At 30.4% G+C, this 21,961-nt stretch overlaps 5 protein-coding genes across 13 annotated transcripts in view; 2 read left to right on the plus strand and 3 right to left on the minus strand.

Moving 5' to 3' along the window:
• Positions 1-76: 76 nt before the first annotated feature.
• On the minus strand, positions 77-11,823 carry LOC109600806 (ionotropic receptor 25a). The gene is made up of 11 exons (XM_049963254.1): positions 11,768-11,823; positions 6,043-6,430; positions 5,828-5,994; positions 5,236-5,766; positions 4,239-4,433; positions 4,086-4,185; positions 2,102-2,279; positions 1,866-2,049; positions 1,372-1,811; positions 803-924; positions 77-748 (listed from the first exon to the last, which is right to left on the minus strand). The coding sequence occupies exons 2-11, from the start codon at positions 6,404-6,406 to the stop codon at positions 447-449; spliced, it is 2,583 nt and encodes an 860-aa protein (XP_049819211.1). The 5' UTR covers positions 6,407-6,430; positions 11,768-11,823; the 3' UTR covers positions 77-446.
• LOC109600807 (chaoptin) lies at positions 6,537-11,485 on the plus strand. 3 transcript variants are annotated; one of them, XM_049963256.1, is made up of 2 exons: positions 6,537-6,636; positions 9,472-11,485. In XM_049963256.1, the coding sequence occupies exon 2, from the start codon at positions 9,477-9,479 to the stop codon at positions 11,289-11,291; it is 1,815 nt and encodes a 604-aa protein (XP_049819213.1). In that variant the 5' UTR covers positions 6,537-6,636; positions 9,472-9,476; the 3' UTR covers positions 11,292-11,485. The 3 variants fall into 3 exon arrangements, with proteins under 3 accessions (XP_049819213.1, XP_049819212.1, XP_019872550.2); XM_049963255.1 differs by lacking the exon at positions 6,537-6,636 and adding an exon at positions 8,291-8,489; XM_020016991.2 differs by lacking the exon at positions 6,537-6,636 and adding an exon at positions 8,295-8,442.
• A 790-nt stretch (positions 11,824-12,613) lies between the features above and the next one.
• Positions 12,614-15,621, minus strand: LOC109600808 (filaggrin). The gene is made up of 5 exons (XM_020016992.2): positions 15,509-15,621; positions 13,537-13,657; positions 13,236-13,483; positions 13,027-13,179; positions 12,614-12,979 (listed from the first exon to the last, which is right to left on the minus strand). Exons 1-5 carry the CDS (start codon positions 15,527-15,529, stop codon positions 12,797-12,799), a joined length of 726 nt encoding a protein of 241 aa, XP_019872551.1. The 5' UTR covers positions 15,530-15,621; the 3' UTR covers positions 12,614-12,796.
• A 123-nt stretch (positions 15,622-15,744) lies between these two features.
• LOC126264506 (uncharacterized) lies at positions 15,745-19,567 on the plus strand. Its single transcript, XM_049962774.1, has 3 exons — positions 15,745-15,818; positions 17,113-17,321; positions 17,373-19,567. The coding sequence occupies exons 1-3, from the start codon at positions 15,745-15,747 to the stop codon at positions 19,559-19,561; spliced, it is 2,472 nt and encodes an 823-aa protein (XP_049818731.1). The 3' UTR covers positions 19,562-19,567.
• A 447-nt stretch (positions 19,568-20,014) lies between these two features.
• Positions 20,015-21,961, minus strand: part of LOC109600805 (paired box protein Pax-5) — a 94,993-nt gene continuing 93,046 nt past the window's right edge. For 6 of the 7 annotated variants that reach the window (XM_049963150.1, XM_049963151.1, XM_049963149.1 and 3 more), the window contains one exon: positions 20,015-21,192. In XM_049963150.1, the coding sequence (XP_049819107.1) occupies positions 20,975-21,192 (218 nt within the window). In that variant the 3' untranslated portion in view covers positions 20,015-20,974. The remainder of the gene's footprint in view (positions 21,193-21,961) is intronic. The other variant, XM_049963148.1, reaches the window with a different exon arrangement.

Below are 21,961 nucleotides of genomic sequence, written 5' to 3' on the forward strand. Positions count from 1 at the left end.
TTTGGAACCTCTATAATTAAAATTAAATAATTCATCTATAGATGTTCTAATTAAAGGTATTTAAAAAAAAATAATGAAACAAATGAATTATTTTATTATTTATCTACTACTATATTAAATTATCTTGTTCCTGTGAAACATAAATCAACATTACATTTGTAATTAATATAAATATTGTGCAAGTTCTATTTTTTTTAATCCACTAATTATTAATAAGAGCAATTTCTTAATTTCCGTACAATAATTAAGCTAATAACATATTCTAGTAAGCTACGAAGGATTTATATTCATTTAATAAATATTTTATTAATGTTCTACATTACGTGAGAATATATGTGAAGAAGAATAGTCTGTTAAAAATCGGGTAATAGTATTTGACAAAAAGGATGATTCGAATCTTCAAGTTTTAAATATAAGTTCAATAAACAAATTAAAATAATAATTAACTATTGTTTAACATGTGTTATGCGATTTCTTGCTTTGGGATAAAGCGAAATATGTGACATTTTCACGGTGTTTCCCCCAGTAACTGTGGCCACTGGTTTGAAACTTGTGCCAATGGTTATAGATGGAGGTATTGATTCCATTTTTGGTTTCTTTGGAGCAAATAGTTTTTCCGGGTAGATTTGATGTTTCGTTTGTTTTTGTTTCTCCATGTTCTTACGTTTTCTTCTGTAATAAATGACTTCACCGGCGAGCGTTACCATAGCCAAGGCTAAACCGAACAAAGTTGCAATGAAAACACCACCTAAAATTTATTATTTTTTTCAAATATTTATTACAGGTTTGTTTTGTAAAATACCTAAGCTTTCCAAAGTAATTCCTTCGTTATCGTCAGTTCCTGCACAGTCACCCTTAGCTGAGTGGTTCCAATATTTCGCCTGTAGCTTTTCAAAGAAACGATCTTTTTGCAGCAGTAAGATCCTAAAATTTATAGACATTAAATAATATTTTTAGACCCCCGTTGGTTACTTAAAATGTAATCTCAAATTATTATTATTATTATTATTATTATTTTGCGTAACAGTATTATCTTTGAAAAAAATTCAAGTATCCAATCTATCTAAAACAATACTATTGTGAATTTTAGTGGCTATGCCTGCTTTTGAAAGTATTATTCAATTATAAAAGAACCACTTGATAAAAATAATATAAGTTTATTAAAATTCATGGTTATGGACGCAAAAGAGACACCACAACGATTAGATACGCCGGGTCATTAAACGCTATGTTGCCTTTGGGAGTACACACGCATACATTGCGAACCGAGATTTACACTTTATCAAATGCGTGCCAGCCATACATACTATCATGACCGTCAATTTTATTTTTATTTTTGAAAACAACATGGTGAATAAGTGTTTCTCTTACATTTTACTAATGTCGTCGTGTAAATAGCTTCCCTGTTGAATCGCCACGGCATAAGGTTTCTCGCCGAAAACCTCCCCAACCTCGGTAAGATTACAATTCCTACTAATTTCGTATTTAATCTCGCTTGAGTCATGGATGAATGCGAAATCCGCGTCGAGATGCTCGTCGACCTTTCGAAAACCTTCAGCTGCGTCTTTCACCGGATTCGAATCGTTTATCGCCAGGAGAATGTGGCCATATTGTTCTCTGACCGGGTAGTCCCACACCCTGTATTGGTGATCGTCTGTTGATGTGTTTAAGGTCAATTCCTTCCACATTCTGTAGATTGTGTCCTCCGCGTGTTTCATGTTGATGAAATACTGATGGATTAAAGAGTCTTTCACGACGGTGTAGTTGATTCTGGACTGTCGGGCAAGCTGTTCCAGTGATTGTACTGGGGCCTGTTAACTCATTTTTAATAAGTGAATTACTTAAACTGGAGTTACGAGTCTTACCTGCATACGTTCAACGGTTAAAAACGCTGCCAAATTTGCCGTAAAAGTGGCCAACATAAGCACTACGAACAACCAATAAGCTGCCACAAGAGTGCGGCCAGACAAAGCTTTTGGAGCTTCTCCTCCTCCTTGTGGCGTGAAAGATGTTAATGCAAACCAGAAGCTCTCTTTCAAAGAAAATTCTCTGAAAGGACATTTTATATAACAAATTTGACTAGTAAAGGAGTTTTGCATACCTGCAAGGATACGGGTAGGCTTTTTTATTGTTTCTGGCGCTGTAAGGAGAGTATTTGTCTAAAAACCAAACCATGAATCCAGTAGCTATCAAAGCAGCTACAATGCTTAACCACACTTCCAGTTTTAAGACTGTCATGAACTTAAATAGTGATGTTTTCCTAACTGGTTTTCTTATTACTACAAACAGAAGAGTCAAGTATTATAAAAACAAACATATATATATATGAGACTGTTTTAAAAAAATCGACAATTTTTTTTTCTTATTTATATCGAAAATCTTGTTGGAAATGGTAAAAAAATACTGTGAAAGTTACAGCTCTTAAAAGTAATATTAAGAGGTGCCGCATCGTAAATTTTAATTTCCCGTTTAAATAACACGGGGAAGGTGTTCTCCTGGATTTTGAAATTTTTTAACTCTCGTTAGAAATAATATTTCAAAATGATCAAAACAGATTTTTATAGAAAATTTAACATTTTACAAAAAATGTCTCACACAGCTTTTTGATATATTCATTTTTTCATAAGTTATTTAACATTAAAGTTGGATTGATTTAAAATTTTGATATTTTTCTCATTTTCTGACGCAACCATCAACTTTATGGGAAAATTTTATATGACATTTTTTATAGACAATTCAATTTCCTATAATTTATTTTCGAAAAAGTTTTTGATATTTTTTACAGATCATAAGTTATCTCTAGAATACTAAAAATTTTATTAAATAAAAGTTATTTTTACTGCTTAAAATTAAGCATTTTATTTAAATAGATTTTTACTAAAAAAATTGATTATTTATTATAATTAAAGTAGTATATATCGTTACACTAACAGACTTTTACTACAATTTGTCAATTTTTTTCTATATTCACTTATAAATAGCAATGAAAAAAAAATGAAAAATGAAGAGCAATTACAATATTTTTTTTTTATTTCATAATTTTGGCCCATTTTTGTGGCATTGACTAGACCAACATATATACGACATGAATATTTCCTTCAAGCTTAAATTGCTATGTTGAGTTGTTCATTTAAATTTGTAAAATTTTTATGTCGAATTTGTATATAAACTTTGATATCTGGAGACAAAATATCGATGCTTTGATCTTTTAACCAATCCGCTACAATTTTGAATATGTGTTTAGGATCATTTCTTCAATATATGGTCTTGTGAATTCGATCCTAAATCCAAATCTAGTTACTCTAGTAAATAATAAATTTACCATAAAGTAAAAAGTTGCTATAAATTTGTACATTGAAAAGTAAACAATTACTTAATTTTATAGAAAATAAAATTAAATTAAGCAGACAACTCTAACAGGAAAAAGCATATAGGTACTCAAATTAAGTAGTACAGCTCATATTTTTAATAAATTTTGAAATTACTATAATTATGGCTATTACTGTAAGTATGTATAAATAGGTTTTCCCAATTTTAAATACAACAAAGAAATAGAAAATCCGTATCATATTAAATAAATCTAGATTTGATTTCTCTTTACTAAAATTAATTTGAATAATATATTTTTTTCAGTTAATAGTATACACCAAAAATGAGAACACAATATTGCATAGTCCCAGTTAAACAATAATACGAAGTGCTTAAAATGGATTGCGGCCGTTAACACACTCTAATAACAGTGTACAATTTTGTTTATTCAAAACTTACATAATTACTACCATTAGTGCAAATGAAATAATTGTAAACTAAAAATATTTAAGTTTAATATTAATTGTGAATGCCATTGGTTATCGCTTTCCATTTATTAACAGCAACGAAGCATGCATCGGTGTTGAAATGGGTGATTTCTTTCAAGAATTGGAATAAAGAATGCAAGTAATTATAAACAAAAAAATGCCCATGTGCCGCTATGCAGTTGTACACTGCTTATAATCATTAAAGTTATATTTTTAATTAATTTGTTTGCGTGTTCAAATTAATTGCAATTAGTTTATTTAATTATATAGCAATGATATAGTTTTTACCTATGGAAATCCCCGTTTGTTCAAAGTATGGAGCGACAAAGTCTACGACTTCTTCCCGATCTGCCGTCATAATCATGGCCGTTATTGCAAAATCTGTTTCCTAAAAAACAAACGTTTTTCCTGTTTATATTACACATTATGGCAATTTGGTACCCCAGAGGCCAAGTCTCCTATAACCCCGTCGTAGATGCCATTAATTTTTTTGCCAAAAGTTCCATTTACCGGTTCAACAAAATCGAATTTGAAATCCATGACTTCGGCCAGTTTGTGGACAAATTCTGCACAATATCCGGTCCAATAATACTGTCCAGTAATTGGATCGATTTCTTTATACGACCATGGAATTGCCTAAAAATTGTGATTTACATATTAAAATTTACAATAAAAATGTTCAAGATGCGGTTTTAGAAATTTGTGAACATTAGAATTAAAAAAATAACCACAAAATATGCCAGTGCACTTTCATCGTTTCTCCAAAATCTATTCATTTATGAAATACAATGCAATTTTCATTTAGCACTTTCACGCGTATCTAAAATGTAGGATCGAAATCCAACATTAACATCTGCAAAAATTTCATTATTTACATTTATATTTGATGTTTAATATGTTAGTTTATTTTTACTTACTACTAGTTTTACAATCATAATTATTGTTTTAACGTCTAAGCTTATGTTGAGCATTGTTAAATTTCGCTTTTGTTGACTAAGACGATTTGGCAATTTCACCGCAGATGTTTAAATCTAGGTATATTAGTGCTAAAGGAAATACCGGGGATATATTTCATATTATACACTTATAATCCATTTATTTATAAGATTTCCAGACCCTCATATCAAATTTATGTAAATGTCTTAACCAGTTGTTAATTGTGTACGCAAATGACTAGTTAGTTGTGTATGGTGTACAATACTATCATTGTAAGTAAATTTCTATTATTCATACTACAGTAATATAAGACTAATTGGATTGATAAGTAAACCGCATTATCTTCTCCCCTGACCTTTATAATAATCATTACCTTAAATATATTATAATTATAAGCATTAATTTAAAATTTGTAATGATTTACTGAAAGTTCACACTTTCAACAGTAAGAAATCAATTTTTTATTTAGCAAATTTGTCGACTGACCCATTAAACGACTTACATGTGTTATTCCAATTCTATAATAGGTCTTAACGGGCAATATTGACTTTCCTTCAAGAACAATTAACGTGTTATCTTTAAAAGTACCAATCGATTGAAAACCATTTTCACTTATTGAATCACCTTGTCCAATATTGCCTGCCACTTTCAATCTTATCACAGAATCATCCTTCATAATAGTTTTCTCATGATCCAAAATATTATCAAAAATTTCTGAGAATGATCTTAAATCTGTATTGTTGGAGATGGTGTCACATTGAAACGTGCCCAAATCATAGTTTTCTATATTAAATTGGTCGAGTACTTTGACAAGGAACTCCACAAAGTTTTCCAGAAATAACTTTGGTATGTTGACGTCTTCAGGACAGGCGCAATTAAGAGAGTTAATAAGATTACAACACAATTCGTCGTCGAAAGTGATAATATTTATTGGTTCGCCATTTAGTAACTTCCTGTTGAATAGGTTATCTTTAAAGTCCATAAAAACTAAAGTCCATCTGTCGGGTAGTTTAATTAAGCCTTCTCTTTTAGCCTGTAATGTACATTAATTAAATAAGGTATTTGGTAATTTGTAGGTATGTTTCCATTCTTACAATTCTAAATATTTCTGTGACATTCTTGGCAGTTCCAACAATTGCATAGTTATTAGGTGTAGGTCTGACGTTTCTAATTCTTGCAGCTGAATCTTTATCAAGCCGTTCCGATATAACCATTCGTAATCTGGTCGTGTCCAGCCAGAAGTACAAAGCTTGATCCACATCTAAAAATGAGCATTAAGTGTTTGCAATGAACCAATTCATCTACGTACAGCCAGGATCATCGAATATTATGACGACATCCGTCGAGTTCCTATAATCCAAAAACCTGTCTAGTAAAACCAACGATGGACTTATTGAATCATCCACTTCGATGTACGGTATGTTTATCCTTCGGGATATCTCTTTGGCAGCTTCGTTTCCACCCCATGTTATGTCTATAAGTAACCCAACGTCTTCCGTTAATATATTACAAACTGAAACATAAAATGTGACAGTTGTTTGTAAAACTGGATATTGATATGCAACTTTTATCGTTGTCCTCGGAATTATCCTCGAGTTGCACAACACGCAGTTCGTATTTAGCGTCACCTCCGATTGAATTGAATTTATTTTGGAACCATTCAGTTCTTTCATCCTGGTCGGCACTTCTGAGCAAACCTGTAATATTGCATGCAGTAGATTAAAATTTACTAATTAACAATTTTTTGCCGTGTTAGGGTTTCGTTAATGAGGTGGTTTCCATATTTAACAGAATAAGTAAAGAGTCTTATCACTTTTTGTCGAGTTACAACATTAAAATGCTACACTTAAGGTTCATTTGATGATAATGAAGTAGTGATGTGTATTTTCTACTTCAAAATTTGGTGAGTATAAATAATTAAGTTTACGTTTTTGTTCACGATTTATTATTATTATTATATTTAATAAATTTTTATGTTGTAACATTTTTGTATTTGAATGATAAAAAAATTAATAGTGTTTTCAAGTGCTATGCTTCAAGCAAATATGCTTTAGTGTTAAAAAATCGGTCTAAAGTTATGGAAGCAATCTTCTATATTCTCTATTGTAAATATAGTTCTAGAATTTTATTAAAAAATTGAACAAATTAATTCTGTATTAATTAAGTGAGACATTCAATTTTCAATTCTCTCCTTGAACTCAATACAAATGAGGCTTTTATTGGTAAACCTTGTGGAACAGTATTTAAAAAATCTTAACCTGGGATTTTGATAACTACCTATCAAATGGTAAACTGACTAATACTGTCTACCGTTGGTAAATTGACCTAATTTATGAATAATTTACCGAAAAAGTCATTGTAGTCAGTGGAAAAAGAGATTTGCTTCTTCATGGCAGAGCAAACTACATGTCCCATTAAAGACTCAAAGGAGGATTCAAAATCTTAAATGACAATTTCTACCTTATCTGTAATTTAGTCCGGATATTTCTCCAGCTGATTATTACTTACCTTTGCCAAAGCCCATTTTTTTTATGTAAAAACGTTTTAATTTTAAGGAGGCTCAAAACTGATGTTGATTTTTTTTTGAGCTCCAAGAATGTATAATTTCTTCTCGTATCATTAATTTATGTGTAGAACATTGGTAAAAAGGTTATTATTTAGATGAATAAAAATAATTTTGTGATGTTAAAAGTTATTTGTGCACGTGAAAGCTCAATAGTTAATTTCAGGCAATGTCAATTTTATTTAGTCAAGTTCAACAACATATGTAAATTTTGTATGCAATTAAAACATGTACTTTTACTCTATTAAATGTTTTTCCTTAATTACTTTTATGTTTATTTATAATTATTACAAAGTAAAGTAATTATTATTAATACTCTTCAAAAATGCGAAATATATGGTGCACCAACACGTAATTTGCACGTAATTATACATTTTTAAAATACTTATTATAATTATTAAAAACATCTATGTTACTATCTACACAAATAAATACGTAGAATAATTTTGATAATTAGTTTTGAGCTTGAATAAATTAAGGTAAATTGTTTTTGTTTAAATATATCTGTGTTTTATTTTAAATAGTTCAAGGAAATTGTGACAAAATTTATTATTTATAAATAAAAATAAATAAAATTTATATAATTTATGATTGTTCAAAAAAAATCAATTGCCGTTTCTGGATAAATCTTAAAAACATGCTATAAGGACGTGTAAAGGTTTTAATTATTCTCAGTTTATCTGGTTTACGAAAGTTTTTGACATTTTAGTTATAACATTATTAGGACTCATTATTTTTCAGTTGCAAAATAATAGTAACACGTATAACTCTTTATGGAAGACAAAAATCATTTGCATAAATTACTAGAAACATTGCATTCATTTGGTTACGTATCATTTTCGCATTTAACATAAATAATTTTCTTTTAACTCTTACCATAGACTAGATCAATTCCCCCACTGTTACTCCACTATGTGCATTTAGTTTTGAACCGGGCGAGAAACTGTAGTAGCGCAAAACCGCTCAGAGTTTCCTAATGCACTTTAAAATACACATCGTGTCGATAAAAATGTCAAACAGATCACATCGTAATTAACGGAAAACAATGATAATGGGTGCCAATTAGTGTTGATTTAATTCGAACGTCGAAGAACGATGATGAATTTTAAAAACGGAAAAATATTGTGCGTGATTTTTTAAAACGTAGTGAGTGACTTATTTAATGCACCTTTTCATAACATAAATCTGTGCACGTAAGTTGTGGTAATTAATAATTATATCCAGTGAACTGGATTGATTAACTTTCATAATGTCAAACTATAATTTTCTTATCTTATACAACATTTGTCTTATACATATGCTTATTTCAATTTGAACATTTTAACAGTTGTGTAAATTTGCTTATAAAAAAATGAAAAAAAAAAATATTCATTGAAGCTTTGAAGTAGAAAAATTATTATTGATAATTTTTACATATTTCCAGTTGATGTTTGAAAATTCTCCAAGTTCACATATCTTTTTAGAATGGCTTGCTTATAAAAATTTTTGACTTTTTTGTTAATATTAATATTTAAAATATATTTTAATATAATTTCCTTGCAAATTTATGTTACACTTGATCCACATTCCTCTTAAAAAATATTTATTATTCAAGGAAATCAACTAGTTTCGTTATGATAACTAAAATTGGTAATTATCTCTGCGTTGGTGTATTGAGGATTATTTATTTAATATTCATTACATAACATTTCTTAGTTCACATAATTAAGAAGTACAGGTGGCAAACAATTTTTATCAAGTTATTTAAGGTATAATAATACGTGTAAAACATGCACATATACACTCACGCAATAGATAAAATATTTTTAAATAAATGAAAGTATTAGTTTAAAATGGCAGATTATAGAAAATTTATCCTTACAGATAATTTAAATTTATTTATTTTTTTGCAAATTACTAAACAAACTACTGATTAATCGAAATGTCGAGGATACCATCATTTCCTGCTTATTTGCAGTATTATTAATGGGAAGTACTGTAATTACATTATTGTGAACATTCTGAATTACAATAGTTGCTATTCAAAAATTTGCAATTTATTCAATGATTTATAACCAGGATTTATATTCATAAATATAAACTTACTTATAAACAAACAAAAATATTTTTTCAAAGTCTTCTTTAACCATTTTGTGTTTATTTTAATACTGAAGTAAGATCTTTCTTTCGTTTTAGGTAAAATGATAATTCTGCTTCTGATCGGTTTGCTGACGTTGACGCGAAGCACCCAAGAAGCGGAATGCGACAAAAACATCGACTTCCACAATGATCACGGCTACGGCTACGACATCAGTTGCAAATCCTTAACGGATGCCAACAAAGACGTACTGGAAGACATCGTAATTAATAATGAATTCTCAGTTATGATTTCCAGCAGTACCATCAACAACGCCTCACCGAAATTGTTCCATAACGTGCTGAACATCAAAAAGTTAACCATTGACAACTCTACTTTTAAGATTCCCGATAATCAACCTATATTTGAAAAACTGGGTTCGTTGTTGGATTTAAAAATATTGAGGACAAACTTCAAGGCGTTCAAGAATGTGTTTCGTGGTATGGACAATTTGGAGGAGTTGGAACTGGATGAAAACGATTTGGAATATATTCCTGAGGGCACGTTTGAAAATATTCAGCATTTGCAAATGTTGAAAATCACCAACAATAAACTTAAACATATGAGGGATATACCGATATGTGAAACGAAAAAGTTGAAGATGCTCAATTTGGAGCACAACATGATATCCACGTTGTCCAACTTTAAATTCAGCTGCAACAAACACAGAGATTCGATAGGTTTGAGCTTGAACGATGACATGTTGAATGTAGGCATACAAGATAATTCATATTTGAATACGTCAGAAACATTTACCAATTTGATTATGCTTAACTTGAAACATAACAGCATCACGGATATAGGACTCTCATTGGCAGATTTAAAGGGTTTGAAGATTATTGATTTGGAAGGGAACAATCTGAAGACGATTAGATTGGCACAGTTTGATGGACTAGATAGTTTGGAGAAAATTAATTTAAGAAATAACAAAATTAAGATGATCGACGATGCGGTGTTTCTGAAGAAGCCTTACCTCTATAACTTGAATTTGGAAGGTAATTTAATAACCAAAATTAACTTAAACAGTACTACAACACTAAGACACCTTAATTTAGCCCACAACAAATTAGTTTTAACCAGTTTAAGTATTTTAAATAATTTAAAGGGATTGAAAGAATTGGTGATAAGCAACAATCAAATATCGGAGATAATACCTAACGAATTTAGAAATTTTACGTCCTTGGAAATCCTAGACGTATCATCAAACAATTTAACTCTACACAACGAATCTTTTAATGACCTGAAAAGTCTCCAGAACCTTATAATCAGCAACAACAATATAAAACGCCTTCCTTCAGGCGTGTTCGCGACGACCTTGGAACTGAAAACTCTCGACATATCGCACAATCAATTCGAGGTCTTGCCCACCGATGTATTTTACAGTTTAATCAACCTAGAATCGCTCAACATGAGTTACAACAGACTAGAAAATTTGCAGTTCATTTTATTCAAGCCGTTAAAGAAACTCAACTTATTGGACATAGCAGGAAATAGACTGAAATATATTCAGTATGACTTAATAATAAACAATCTACCTTCACTTTCTGTTATTAATGTAAAGCATAATTGGCTCTCGTGCCAATTTTTATACAAAATGATCACTTTCCTGAAAGACAAAAGTATCAGTTACACTATTAACGAAAAATTTGAATACGAAAAGGAAAACGTCGAGGGCATTTATTGTAAAGAGGGACACAATGAAGAAAACATAATTGCAAATCATTTGGTGGGCGACGAAAACGCTTCGGTTTCTTCGTGGGCCATTTTTTTGATGGTGCTTGCGGGTGTCTTCGCTTCCACGTTTGCAATTTACAAGGCGGTACTTATTTATAGGAGAAGAAGGTACACCGTTGATCAATTCGAACTTATTGAAGGATAACAATAAATTTGTAACCTTTATGTTGCAATTTGACAATATAAAATTTTGTATATAGTTCCTTAATGTTACTTTTTATTTATTAATACTCTCATTAAATGTTTATGATTTTGAAAACAAACCCATGCAAATAAATTATTTTTGTTTGAATCAGTATGTAAATTAATAATTAAAAAAATATATTATTTGGAATGTTGTATTAGTTTAATTTATATTGCAGAAAACACCTTTCAATCACACAACTGTAAATTTTCGTTTCTTCTTTTTATTTATTTATCTTTTGTATTATTCAGCTCTTTTGTTGCTTGAGTAGACTGGTAAATGTGCATATGTGCAAAAAATGCCATTTATTCAGTGCAATTACTTTCTCTTAACTGTTCATTGCAAACGTGACACTAAAATCTGCGGAAAGTGGTAAGCTCAAAACAATTTAGTTTGCGGTTTAATTATTATTTATTTTATTACAAAAAATTTCTTACCTATTTTAATTTTTCTTTGGTCGTTTTGCCCTAAGACACTGAGAAATTGTAATAAGTAAATCGATAGGAATAGCATTGTGATACTGTTTACTTAGGGAGTTTTCACTGAACAAATAAAAAGATTTGAAGTATGGAAAGTAGAAGCTTTCCGCTGTCAATTATGTGGTAAGAAGGAGGAATATATTATAGAGGGGTCAGAGCCGTAATAAAGATAATTTTACCCCAAAAATAAAATTTCTATAGACAACGATGTAAAAATTTACGAAAACTGATTTATATAGAATGAACAAATAAATATGCATAAATAATAATTTTTTAATAACTTTAAAATTGAAGAAATGTTAAAAAGGAGGAGTTTATTTAAGCTCTTGTTTATTAAACATTAACAGTTTAATTTTTTAATTATCCAAAATTAGAATTGACAAAATAATTGTAAAATTTATTAAATGGGCAACAATTTATATTCTAAACTGCTTTTGAACATGAATTTTTTAATAAAAAGGGGAAGTTAATTGTTGTCCTGGAACATAACTTGACATATTTCTTTAGCTGCAAAGCCAGTTCTGTGTTATTCAGTCACGAACAATTGGGTTAAATAAATAATATTCATAAGCATACAATTTCATCCCCAAGTTCAGCTTTTATAGACTTCAGAATTTTCTATTAAAGGACGTGAATGTTTACCAACCCCTGATTTCATTTGATTATTACATGGTTTATGATTATTTAAATTATACGTTCGACTATCATATTGGAAGGACAATTTTAACGAATCGGTTCGATTATAGTACTTTGGTAAACACGGTTTACATCTAATAAACGTAAACTGATGAAATAATGCAAAGGTTAAAAATATTATTAATGTATTTTTATAAATTATCTTCTAATACTACACGATATAAAATATTACGATATAATGTCCTTTGGATAATTCTGGAATAAATTATTTTAATTCGAAAATATTAATAGTGACCTGAATATTGGAGACAACAACGTTCAAGACCTTTTATGAAATACTATTATAAGTAATTATTTATGAACGGTTTGTTTAAACTGTTTTCCACCTTTCTTAGAACTTTTTTTAGCCCATTTGGTACTGTGTTCATGGTGAGACTTCCCAGCTTTGGATTCTTGGTGACCTTTCTTCACATCCACGTTCTGTCCAGTTAGAGATTTTCCAGATTTTCCATGGCGATCTTCAGATTTTTGGTTCTATAAAAATATTATTAATAACAGAAATCGTATTTATTAAATAGTACCTTATGGTTGTTCGCCTTCTTCTTAGTCAATGAATGAGTTTGGTGTTTTTGACTTTTTTTACCGAAAACGTTGTATTCACCACTTTTATGGGAGTTACTGTAAAAACTGTCGTGTTTCTTCAACTCATCTTTGTGGTACTTCTCCCTGAATCCCTAAGAATAAAAAATAAAACAATATTTCACAAATTTAAATTATTTGAAAATCAAACCTTCTTGTAGTTGCCTTTCTTGTGATGTGCCCCTTCTTGTGCTTTGGCGCCATGTTGGGAATCCTCCTGCAGTTGCTTGAAACTTTGGTGCCCGGCTTGAGAAAAATGCTCGGTTTTCTTTCCACCATGTTCGTCGTCGGTTTTCACATGTTTCTCATTCAATTTTTCCCCCTTGTTCGAAGTTTCTTCATCGTGACTTGACTTTTTGCCGGATTTTTTTGTCTGTTTGTGAACGACGTGTTTTTCATCTAAAAAACAAATGATTTGTATTTATGATTTGTTACGAATAATAGTTCCTTACCTTTTTTTTGGTCACCGTGAGCCTGCTCTATGGATTTGGCGTGGTGATGATCTGGGTTAACGGCATGAGGTGGTGTGTTGGCTTCTGATAAACAAAGTACCGTCAGCCAAACTGACAAAACCTAAAAAAAGTATTTTAAATAATAATTTTCGGAAAAAAAGTAACGTAAGTATCAAACAATTTTTCTTAAAATATTTGTTTATTTGTTACATAAAATATGTGATAGTTTATTTTTTAGCACCAAATTGTTGGTTTATCTTGAATTTTAATAAATTAATAAGTTGGCTACACTTAATAATATTTTAATATTAATTCACCTATTTCCGTCAAGTTTGACAAAATACATTGACTTTCTAGATGAAACAATTTAAAACCGGTCCGAATTACACATTCTGACAAATATACACGTTACTATCACCTCATATACAATACTATTTATGAATTGGTGTAAACATACTAAACAACGTGTTTTATTTGTTTATATTGGCGAAGGCCAACAGTTGAATCAAATAAATCTAATTTTATACCATCCCAAGCATTCTATTAATCGACTTTATGATCAAATTTCTGTTTGAAACGAAACCCTAATTTTGTCACACATATATGGCAAATAATATTAGTTAATTGCTTCACCTAAGTTAATTAACATTGTTTTTATAACTTGTTCGTAATATTACAGCTTTTTATTAAAATACAAAGTACAATGTCGGTTGGTACCATTACGGTATACAGATAATGTTCTTCCACTTTTTAATTGGCGATATTAAAAATGTCAGCCATAAATTATAGTGAAAGTAAAGCATTTCATTAGCATCCATATAATTCACTCTATTTTCTCCCGTCACATAAAATAATAAGGCACTTTTAACATAAACGTGATTGAATTTTCCATTTTATTATTCTTTTTATATTAAATAATTAGTCAAATTTAAAATTATTTTTTCATGATTAAATTTTTAAAATCACGCTTTTTAAGTAAATTATGTTAATAATTTGGGGCGTGACCCATTATTCATTATTTCTGATACAGGAAACGGCGTGTTTGTTAATTAATGCACGGTAAAAAATTAACGACTTATTTGCGACCCATAAAACCGATATCCAGTAATTAATTAAAGAACAGTAAAACAAGTTTTTTTCACATACTTATAAAAAATTAACATAAAATTGACTAATTATTTTTATTTAACTGTGATGCACAGTAAATGGGATCTACGAAACAATTAAAATAAAAAAGGCAAAAAAATATGTTACTGGAAATCAATTATATAAACATTTTAATTAAAATCAACAAAATAGTAATGAAACAATTTATGATGAATATTTAGATATATTATTTTAATATAGATTTTGAACTTTTTCAAATTCATTCTGTTTTATTTTTTGTATAACTGTTTATATAATTGTAATTAATAATTTAATTATTAAAAAAAAGCAAAATAACTCTATTTTTTTTAATTATCTTTTGCCCTTTTGAATTTTTAAAAAATTTAAAACACATTAAAAGGTAAATTGTAAGAATTTATTTAAAATTTTTGAAATGGAAAAATAATAAAAGCTCACATCTTCCTTTTCCTCACAATATAACTAGAGTGATGATGAAAATATAACATATAATGAATATATACACATTTGTCACAAAATTGGTTAATGAGTTATTACACAACTATCTGTACCGTTAGATTATACTGGAAGCAGTTAAGCCAGAAATGCGCACCGTTTCTTGTTTCTACACAACATCAACTGATTAATATTATTAAATATTATAACATCTACAGTGAGCAATTAATTGTTTAACTTTCACATTAATCATAAGCCGCAGCATTGTAATTTGATGGATCGATATTTTAACTAAAAATTCACAAAATAACCAACCTAGCAACTTAACGTGTATTGGAATTTATAAAGCATCTAATTTTAGTAACAGTGCATCAAGGTAATTAAAACAAACATAGATCAAGCACAAACTTACCAAAACAAAACTAAGCTTCATAGCGTGGTCCAAAGTGCCCGCTGGTTTAATTCTCACTGAGTTATTTTACATTTTCTTCGTGGAAGGTGGGGACCCGCAGTGGACAGGTAGAGGAATGAGAAGCGAACAAGAATCTCGCTGTTAAGGTTAACGATACCGACGGTATATCGCGTTCAAGAAGCCCGATGAAAAAAAAAAAGGTTCGTCTTACACGCCACTCTGTTTATTAGCCCATAATGGTCGAGGATTTCATTCAGACGCAAGGGGCAAACTGTGGCCTGAAAACCAGTAAATACTACGAATGTCTGAGGTACCAAGAAATGAACTATTGTTGGAATGTTAAGAGATGACAATTTATTTTAACAATAATATCGAATTTTATAGATTATTAACATTTACATAAAAAATAGATATTGCGTGTATTATGTTTACATATATGGTATTTTCAGTTACGTAATAATTATGAAATGTGAATTAATTAATTAGCAAAAAATAGAATTTAGAGCATCGACTCTAATTAACCATAAATTGGTTGTAGATAAAGGCATAATACGCCATGTAAATTGTTTTCTTCTAACCACTAAGCTTTCACCTTGTTTAAACGATTAATTTTGTTTTTATTGATAGGAATTAAGTAACAAGGTAAATTGTCAGAAATTAACAAATTTAAAATGTTTTATTGAGATAAATTTATATATTTTAATCTAGTCGTTTTTTTTTTTTCAAAAAACTATATTTACTGTGTTTATAAGTACTGCACTATTTTTAACAGGAATACACATCTGGCTTTAATCATACAGTTATTAAGCTAAAAATATTTTCACTACATACACTGTTGTTTACATACATTGTTGTTTATCAAATAGTAACTGCACCCACTGATACTTCATATTAATTAATGAGATAATTCTGCATTTGAAACAGTTTTGCTAATTTTATTATAATCAATTTATTTCTTATTTATTGTTTATTGTTATTTATTATTATATTACTAAGAATACTAATAAGGGCTTGGTACTAAGCTAGAGCCTTAAGAAAAGTGTAAAACTTTTAAAATTCTAACTATCTTTTATACTTAACATTTATAAACAAAAACTGAAATACCATAAATAAAACGTTAAATAATGACATTCTCCAAGTTTATCTAATTCTTAGATAACCTTTTTTCTTCACTGATGTAATTGCTAGACAATATTGCAGACTGTTACCTAAAAGTTGCACATTATTGATGCATTCACATTTTTTCCCCCCCCCGTAAAAATCGCCTTTACAGTTGATACATTCGGAACCATATTGAAAAACCGCATCTTAACGGTTGGATTCCAATCATTTCTCGCTTGATCGCTGTTTTGTTTTTAAGAAATATCCGACAATGCTGCTTTCAATTACAGAATCTTTTTGTTGGGTGGGAATCGCCGATATATATACCATTGTTGTAAAATTTGTTATAATTTCGTTGTGATTTTTGTGCTTAAGTGAACATCAGAATGCTTCTACACAGAAGCATCTTATTAACGGTTCGTGAAATAACTGTCAGTGCTGTGAAATCTAAACTGATTAAAATCTTTCTAGATATGTTTCTTTATTTCCTTATCTCATGTAAGATGTCAAAATTACGAGTATGATGGGGCGGAAGAAGATCATGAGGATTTTACTGATGATACCGGTGAAAGTCATGATCATCCAGATTACTCCAAATATTATGCAGTCGACAATTCTGCTCCTTTAACAGCACAGGGCAAAAGTAATCCCAGAATCGAAAGTTTCGTGTCCCAGAGCGAATTCGATAGTTTTTTTAGCCCGTCACCAATTGGTAACTTCAGTTTTATTTCCTAATATCATCGTATTTATAGATTTATTTCAGCTTTTGGTGCTTCTGTTAATCAGCCCACAAAATCCAATGTTGTCTCGAATGTTCCACAAAACGCTCCAGTAAACCCTTTCGACAATCAGCAACAACCAAAACAAACATCTAACTTCCAAAAAGATTATTTTGAGGATTCGCAACGGCAGCAAGCTGCTGATGAAAAAGTCGAACGTGATGAGGATTCCCCAAAATACATCTCTCACAACTTGCCCCCAAAACTAGTATTCGAAGATGAAGCTGAAAAGTCTGACGATGAAGTGGAAGAAATAGAGCCAAGAAATAACCAAAAGAAAAACTATGAATCCGAGGAAGAACAATCCGAAGACGTAGAATCCAAATACGAGGAACCCGTTGTCCATGGAAAACAAGTAAATTACAACACAGGAAAATCCAGCTCTTCAGTGTCCCAGTATCCATCAGCTAGAGGATTTTATGAAAATGTTGAATCTCCGACCACATTGTCACCTTATCAAAAATATAGTTTCCAAGGCACGACCAAGAAGCCTAAATATTTAGGATCTTTAATCAGCACTGCAGCTCCGTTCAATCCTGCCTACAACAAGTATGCATCAGGAACCAGCGCTGTACCCCTATACGAAGCACAATCTACAGAACATGCCGAAAAGATCAATGGATGTAAGAAACTCAAGAAACACGTCTCCCATGATGATGCGATGAACTGTTATGTCTGTGAAGATCCTAGTAATAAATCTAAATACACACAGTGCTCATATTCTTCAGAACCCAAACCATTGAATTACTACCAAGGAAAATCAGAAAGATATTCTACACCTGCAGTTGAAGGAGATGGATTTAGATACAAAAGATACTCAGATGATAAAGACGATTCTGACCCCTATGAGTATGTAAAACGTCGATCTCAACAACTGAACAACAAGAAGTCGAACGACGAAGATGATTTCAGCCATTTGTTTCAGTACGATCCAAGTTTCGACACCGAATCAAAAAGTTACTCTGAGCAACAATCCGAAGAAGTCAAAAAAAATCCTGAGAATTGTAAAAAGGTTGATAAGGATGGTATGACGTGCACTATCTGCAAAAATTCTAAAACTGGTGGTAACTTTGAACAATGTTCCTACACATCCGAACCAAAAGATCAAAAATATGCGTATGTAACAAATAAAAAATATAATAGTAATGACGAACAACCAGAAGAAGAAGAGACGAAAACTGTCGAATTGAAATCAAAAAAATCATCTGACAAAAATATTAAACCTGCATCTGAATTTGGTAAGAAATTAGACAGAAAAGTTGAGCCAGTCGAACATTATGAAGGTCGCATTAAGAGTAATACGAGGCCTGAAAGGAACGACCGTTTCTCTAAAAGAAGAGGAGAAGAGACAAAAGACAATTTGAAAGATAAAAACTATCGCGTATCTGAGACTAAACAAGTTCCTAACAGGAGAGTTTCATCAGACAACTCAAAGGAAAGTACCTCCGATGATTACAGTATACCTCAACACTTTATAGATAATTCTAGAGGCCAAGAAGCACCTGAGAATGATGATGGTTACTACACCGAAGATGAGAAAGCTGAAACTAAGGAAAAACAAGACGATTTTATTGCATTTGATGACTTTCACCATAAACTGTTCCCCGAAAGTGAAGAATCGAAAAAACAAGAGCAACAAGCCGAATACACCTCAGCTAACTCCAAACATGATGTAGAGGAGGTTTTGGCTGAATTTTCTAAAAAAGATAGATCTAACTGCAAAAAGGCGGAGAAAAAAGGCATGACCTGCTATTTGTGTGTGGATAAACATAATATTCAACACGAGGAATGCATGTACGTGTCTGAGCCACAAAAATCTCATAAAGCTTATCATGAGGTTCAAAAACTGAACAAACCTAATCAAGCTGATGAAGAAGAGTCCGAGTCAAAGCAAACCATAACTGCTACTCAGGCTCCAGTAATTAAAAAGAAGAAGGTTTTTAAGAAAGTGACAAAACAAATTCCAAAACTGGACGAAGCAGCTTCTCAAATTCATGGATCTTATGTAAAGTACAATCCTAAATCTCAAAAAAGTGCCGAAAGTAGAGATGAGCAAGTAGGAGTTGAGACTCAAAGGGTATACAGCAAAACTTTGGGCTTGACTTTGCCTAAATATATGGTTGAGAAGTCTGAGTACGAAAGAGAATTTGATGCAGCTTCGAGTTTCCACTGATCAATTCGTTGTTTGAACAAAATGTGATAGTACTAGAATAGAAATATATGTTGACATAAATTATGTTATCGTTTTTGTTAAATATGTTGTTATGTTATATTAATAAAAATATGTTATTGTTTATATTTTGTTGTTTCAAGAGTTGAATGACATGGTGTTATGAAAGTATCAAATAAATAATCTTACAAAAATTTGTTGTGGTTATTTAGAAATTGGAAAGCTTAATTTTATGGTTGAATAAGTCAATAAAAAATAATATAAGTCGTCAGAAGTTGATTAGGTAAAAGTTAAGTATGCCCTGATAAACATTACTTTTGTAATTAGCAACGAAATTTTTAGTACAAACATTAAAACAATTATAGATTCAACCTTTAATCACTATTTTTATTAAACAATAATTTTTAGATAATTAACCTTTTTAAAATTAAAAATGTATTAAATAAAAATCAAATATATTTTTAAATTAATTTATTTTTCTAAATATAAACTGCCTACAACTATGAGTGAATGTGACAGGATTGGTTTAGGGCAAGACGGGGCCTGAAATTAGTGGGCCTATCACATTTTACAATACAATACTTACAATACCTTGACAGCTTGATAAGTGTGCCGTCTCTTTGGTATATTATTACACATTTTGAAAAATAAAATAAATTTAATCTGATAAATAATACTTTGTCTGTCGCCCAATCACTAAGTGTTGGGGGACTAATAAAAAATTCTACACATATTTACGAAAAACATACGGATTTATTCACAAGTGTTCTAAATAACTATTGGACAAATAATTTTTCATAAATATGAATAGAATTGACTTTTTTCAGAGAACACAAATATTGAATGTAGGTAAGTACGTTTTTCTCTGACTAGTTGACAGATAAATAAAACTTTGAAAATTTTGATTCTGTCAGGTAATTATAGATTTGGTGCAAATTAATGATGTGTTTAACAAAATAACTATACACAGCGCAACTTGTAACAAATCCAGCCATTTGATGGGTGAATCTGTCACAAGTTGGAACATGATATGATAAAAGTGCAATGGACATAAAAATAAATCTTAAAAAAAACTTTCTTTGGTGTGACTTACGTTACTAAATAATATAAAATATAATAAATTGTTATCATATAAAACACATTTGAAATGATTAATTTAATAAATAACATATCTTCGTAGTATTCTGAGACCAATTTAAATATCTTACAGGACTGTTTTGTATTTTCAGGTTACAATCCGGGGCCCAACGATACAAAAACAATCTTACAAAAAAAACACAAACTTAAATCTACATATCTACACACTTATTCACAATTTTTTGTTGACAATTCACTGGTATAACGAACGGATCGCAGTCCGCGTGAAAAATACAAAATGTACACGGGGGAGGTGGCGCCATCCGTGATCCGTTTCCTTTAACCCAAGTTCAGGTCGTGGGTGTAGATGTTTTCTGTCTTCAGGCAGGCGCTGCCGCTCTCTGTCGGCGAGTTTGCGGACGCCAAGGAGTTCGCTCTAGTGGCGGCCAGGGGGCTCCGGCTGCTTTGTTCGGAGTTTATGTTCGAATTCGAGGCGCTCGTGTGGCCCAAACCCCCGTTCAAGGGGATCTCGTTGTTCGAATAATAATACGGATTATCTGCAAATAAATTTTTTATTTAGAAAATAGTCGGTTAAATAAATTTTGTGCAGTTTAGCCAGGGGATGAAAATAAAATAGTTATCTAGAATTTTTTAATATACACACATTCAAAATATTTTCTAATTGGATATTTCATTGAGAATAAAAATAATTTTAATTCAGTAATTGGTAATTAAATAATTAGTCCTTTAAATAACGAATCATAGTTAGGAATATTGTGTGTCCCACTCCCTTAAGTATTTTACATAATTTTACATATCTCAGACTGATTGTTTTCGAGACATTTGGATTTAAAATTCAATCGATTTACTTAAATTATATCTTAAACAAAATTAATGCCCAATGTCATAGAAATAGCATTGCATTCTGCCTGGAGCAAATTTAAAAAAATTCTTCTTACAAAATATATTAAGTTTAAATTTTGTGTTATTTCTTTAGTAGTATAGTATAGTATTAGTATTGTAGTTAATAACTTACTATTTAAGTGACGCTTTTCATATTTTTATAAATGGTGTTTAACAAAAAATTTAAATAAAAACACTTCGGTTTCAAAAAAAAAAATAAATAAATAAAACTATAGTATATAAAAAATAAAAACTTTAGTATATAGTAACTATAATTCTAACGGGTGGGCCACGAAAAGTTTGCCTTTTAAAATTGCAAACGGTAGATGGCCCATCCTTTATAAGCAAGCAAATTTTAAATTCATTCATTCAATTTCAATTTAATTTTATAAATTTAAATCACATTCAATATTGAATTTTTGA

This window comes from Aethina tumida, chromosome 2, assembly GCF_024364675.1.
Source record: "Aethina tumida isolate Nest 87 chromosome 2, icAetTumi1.1, whole genome shotgun sequence".
NCBI classification, from domain to species: Eukaryota; Metazoa; Arthropoda; class Insecta; order Coleoptera; family Nitidulidae; genus Aethina; species Aethina tumida.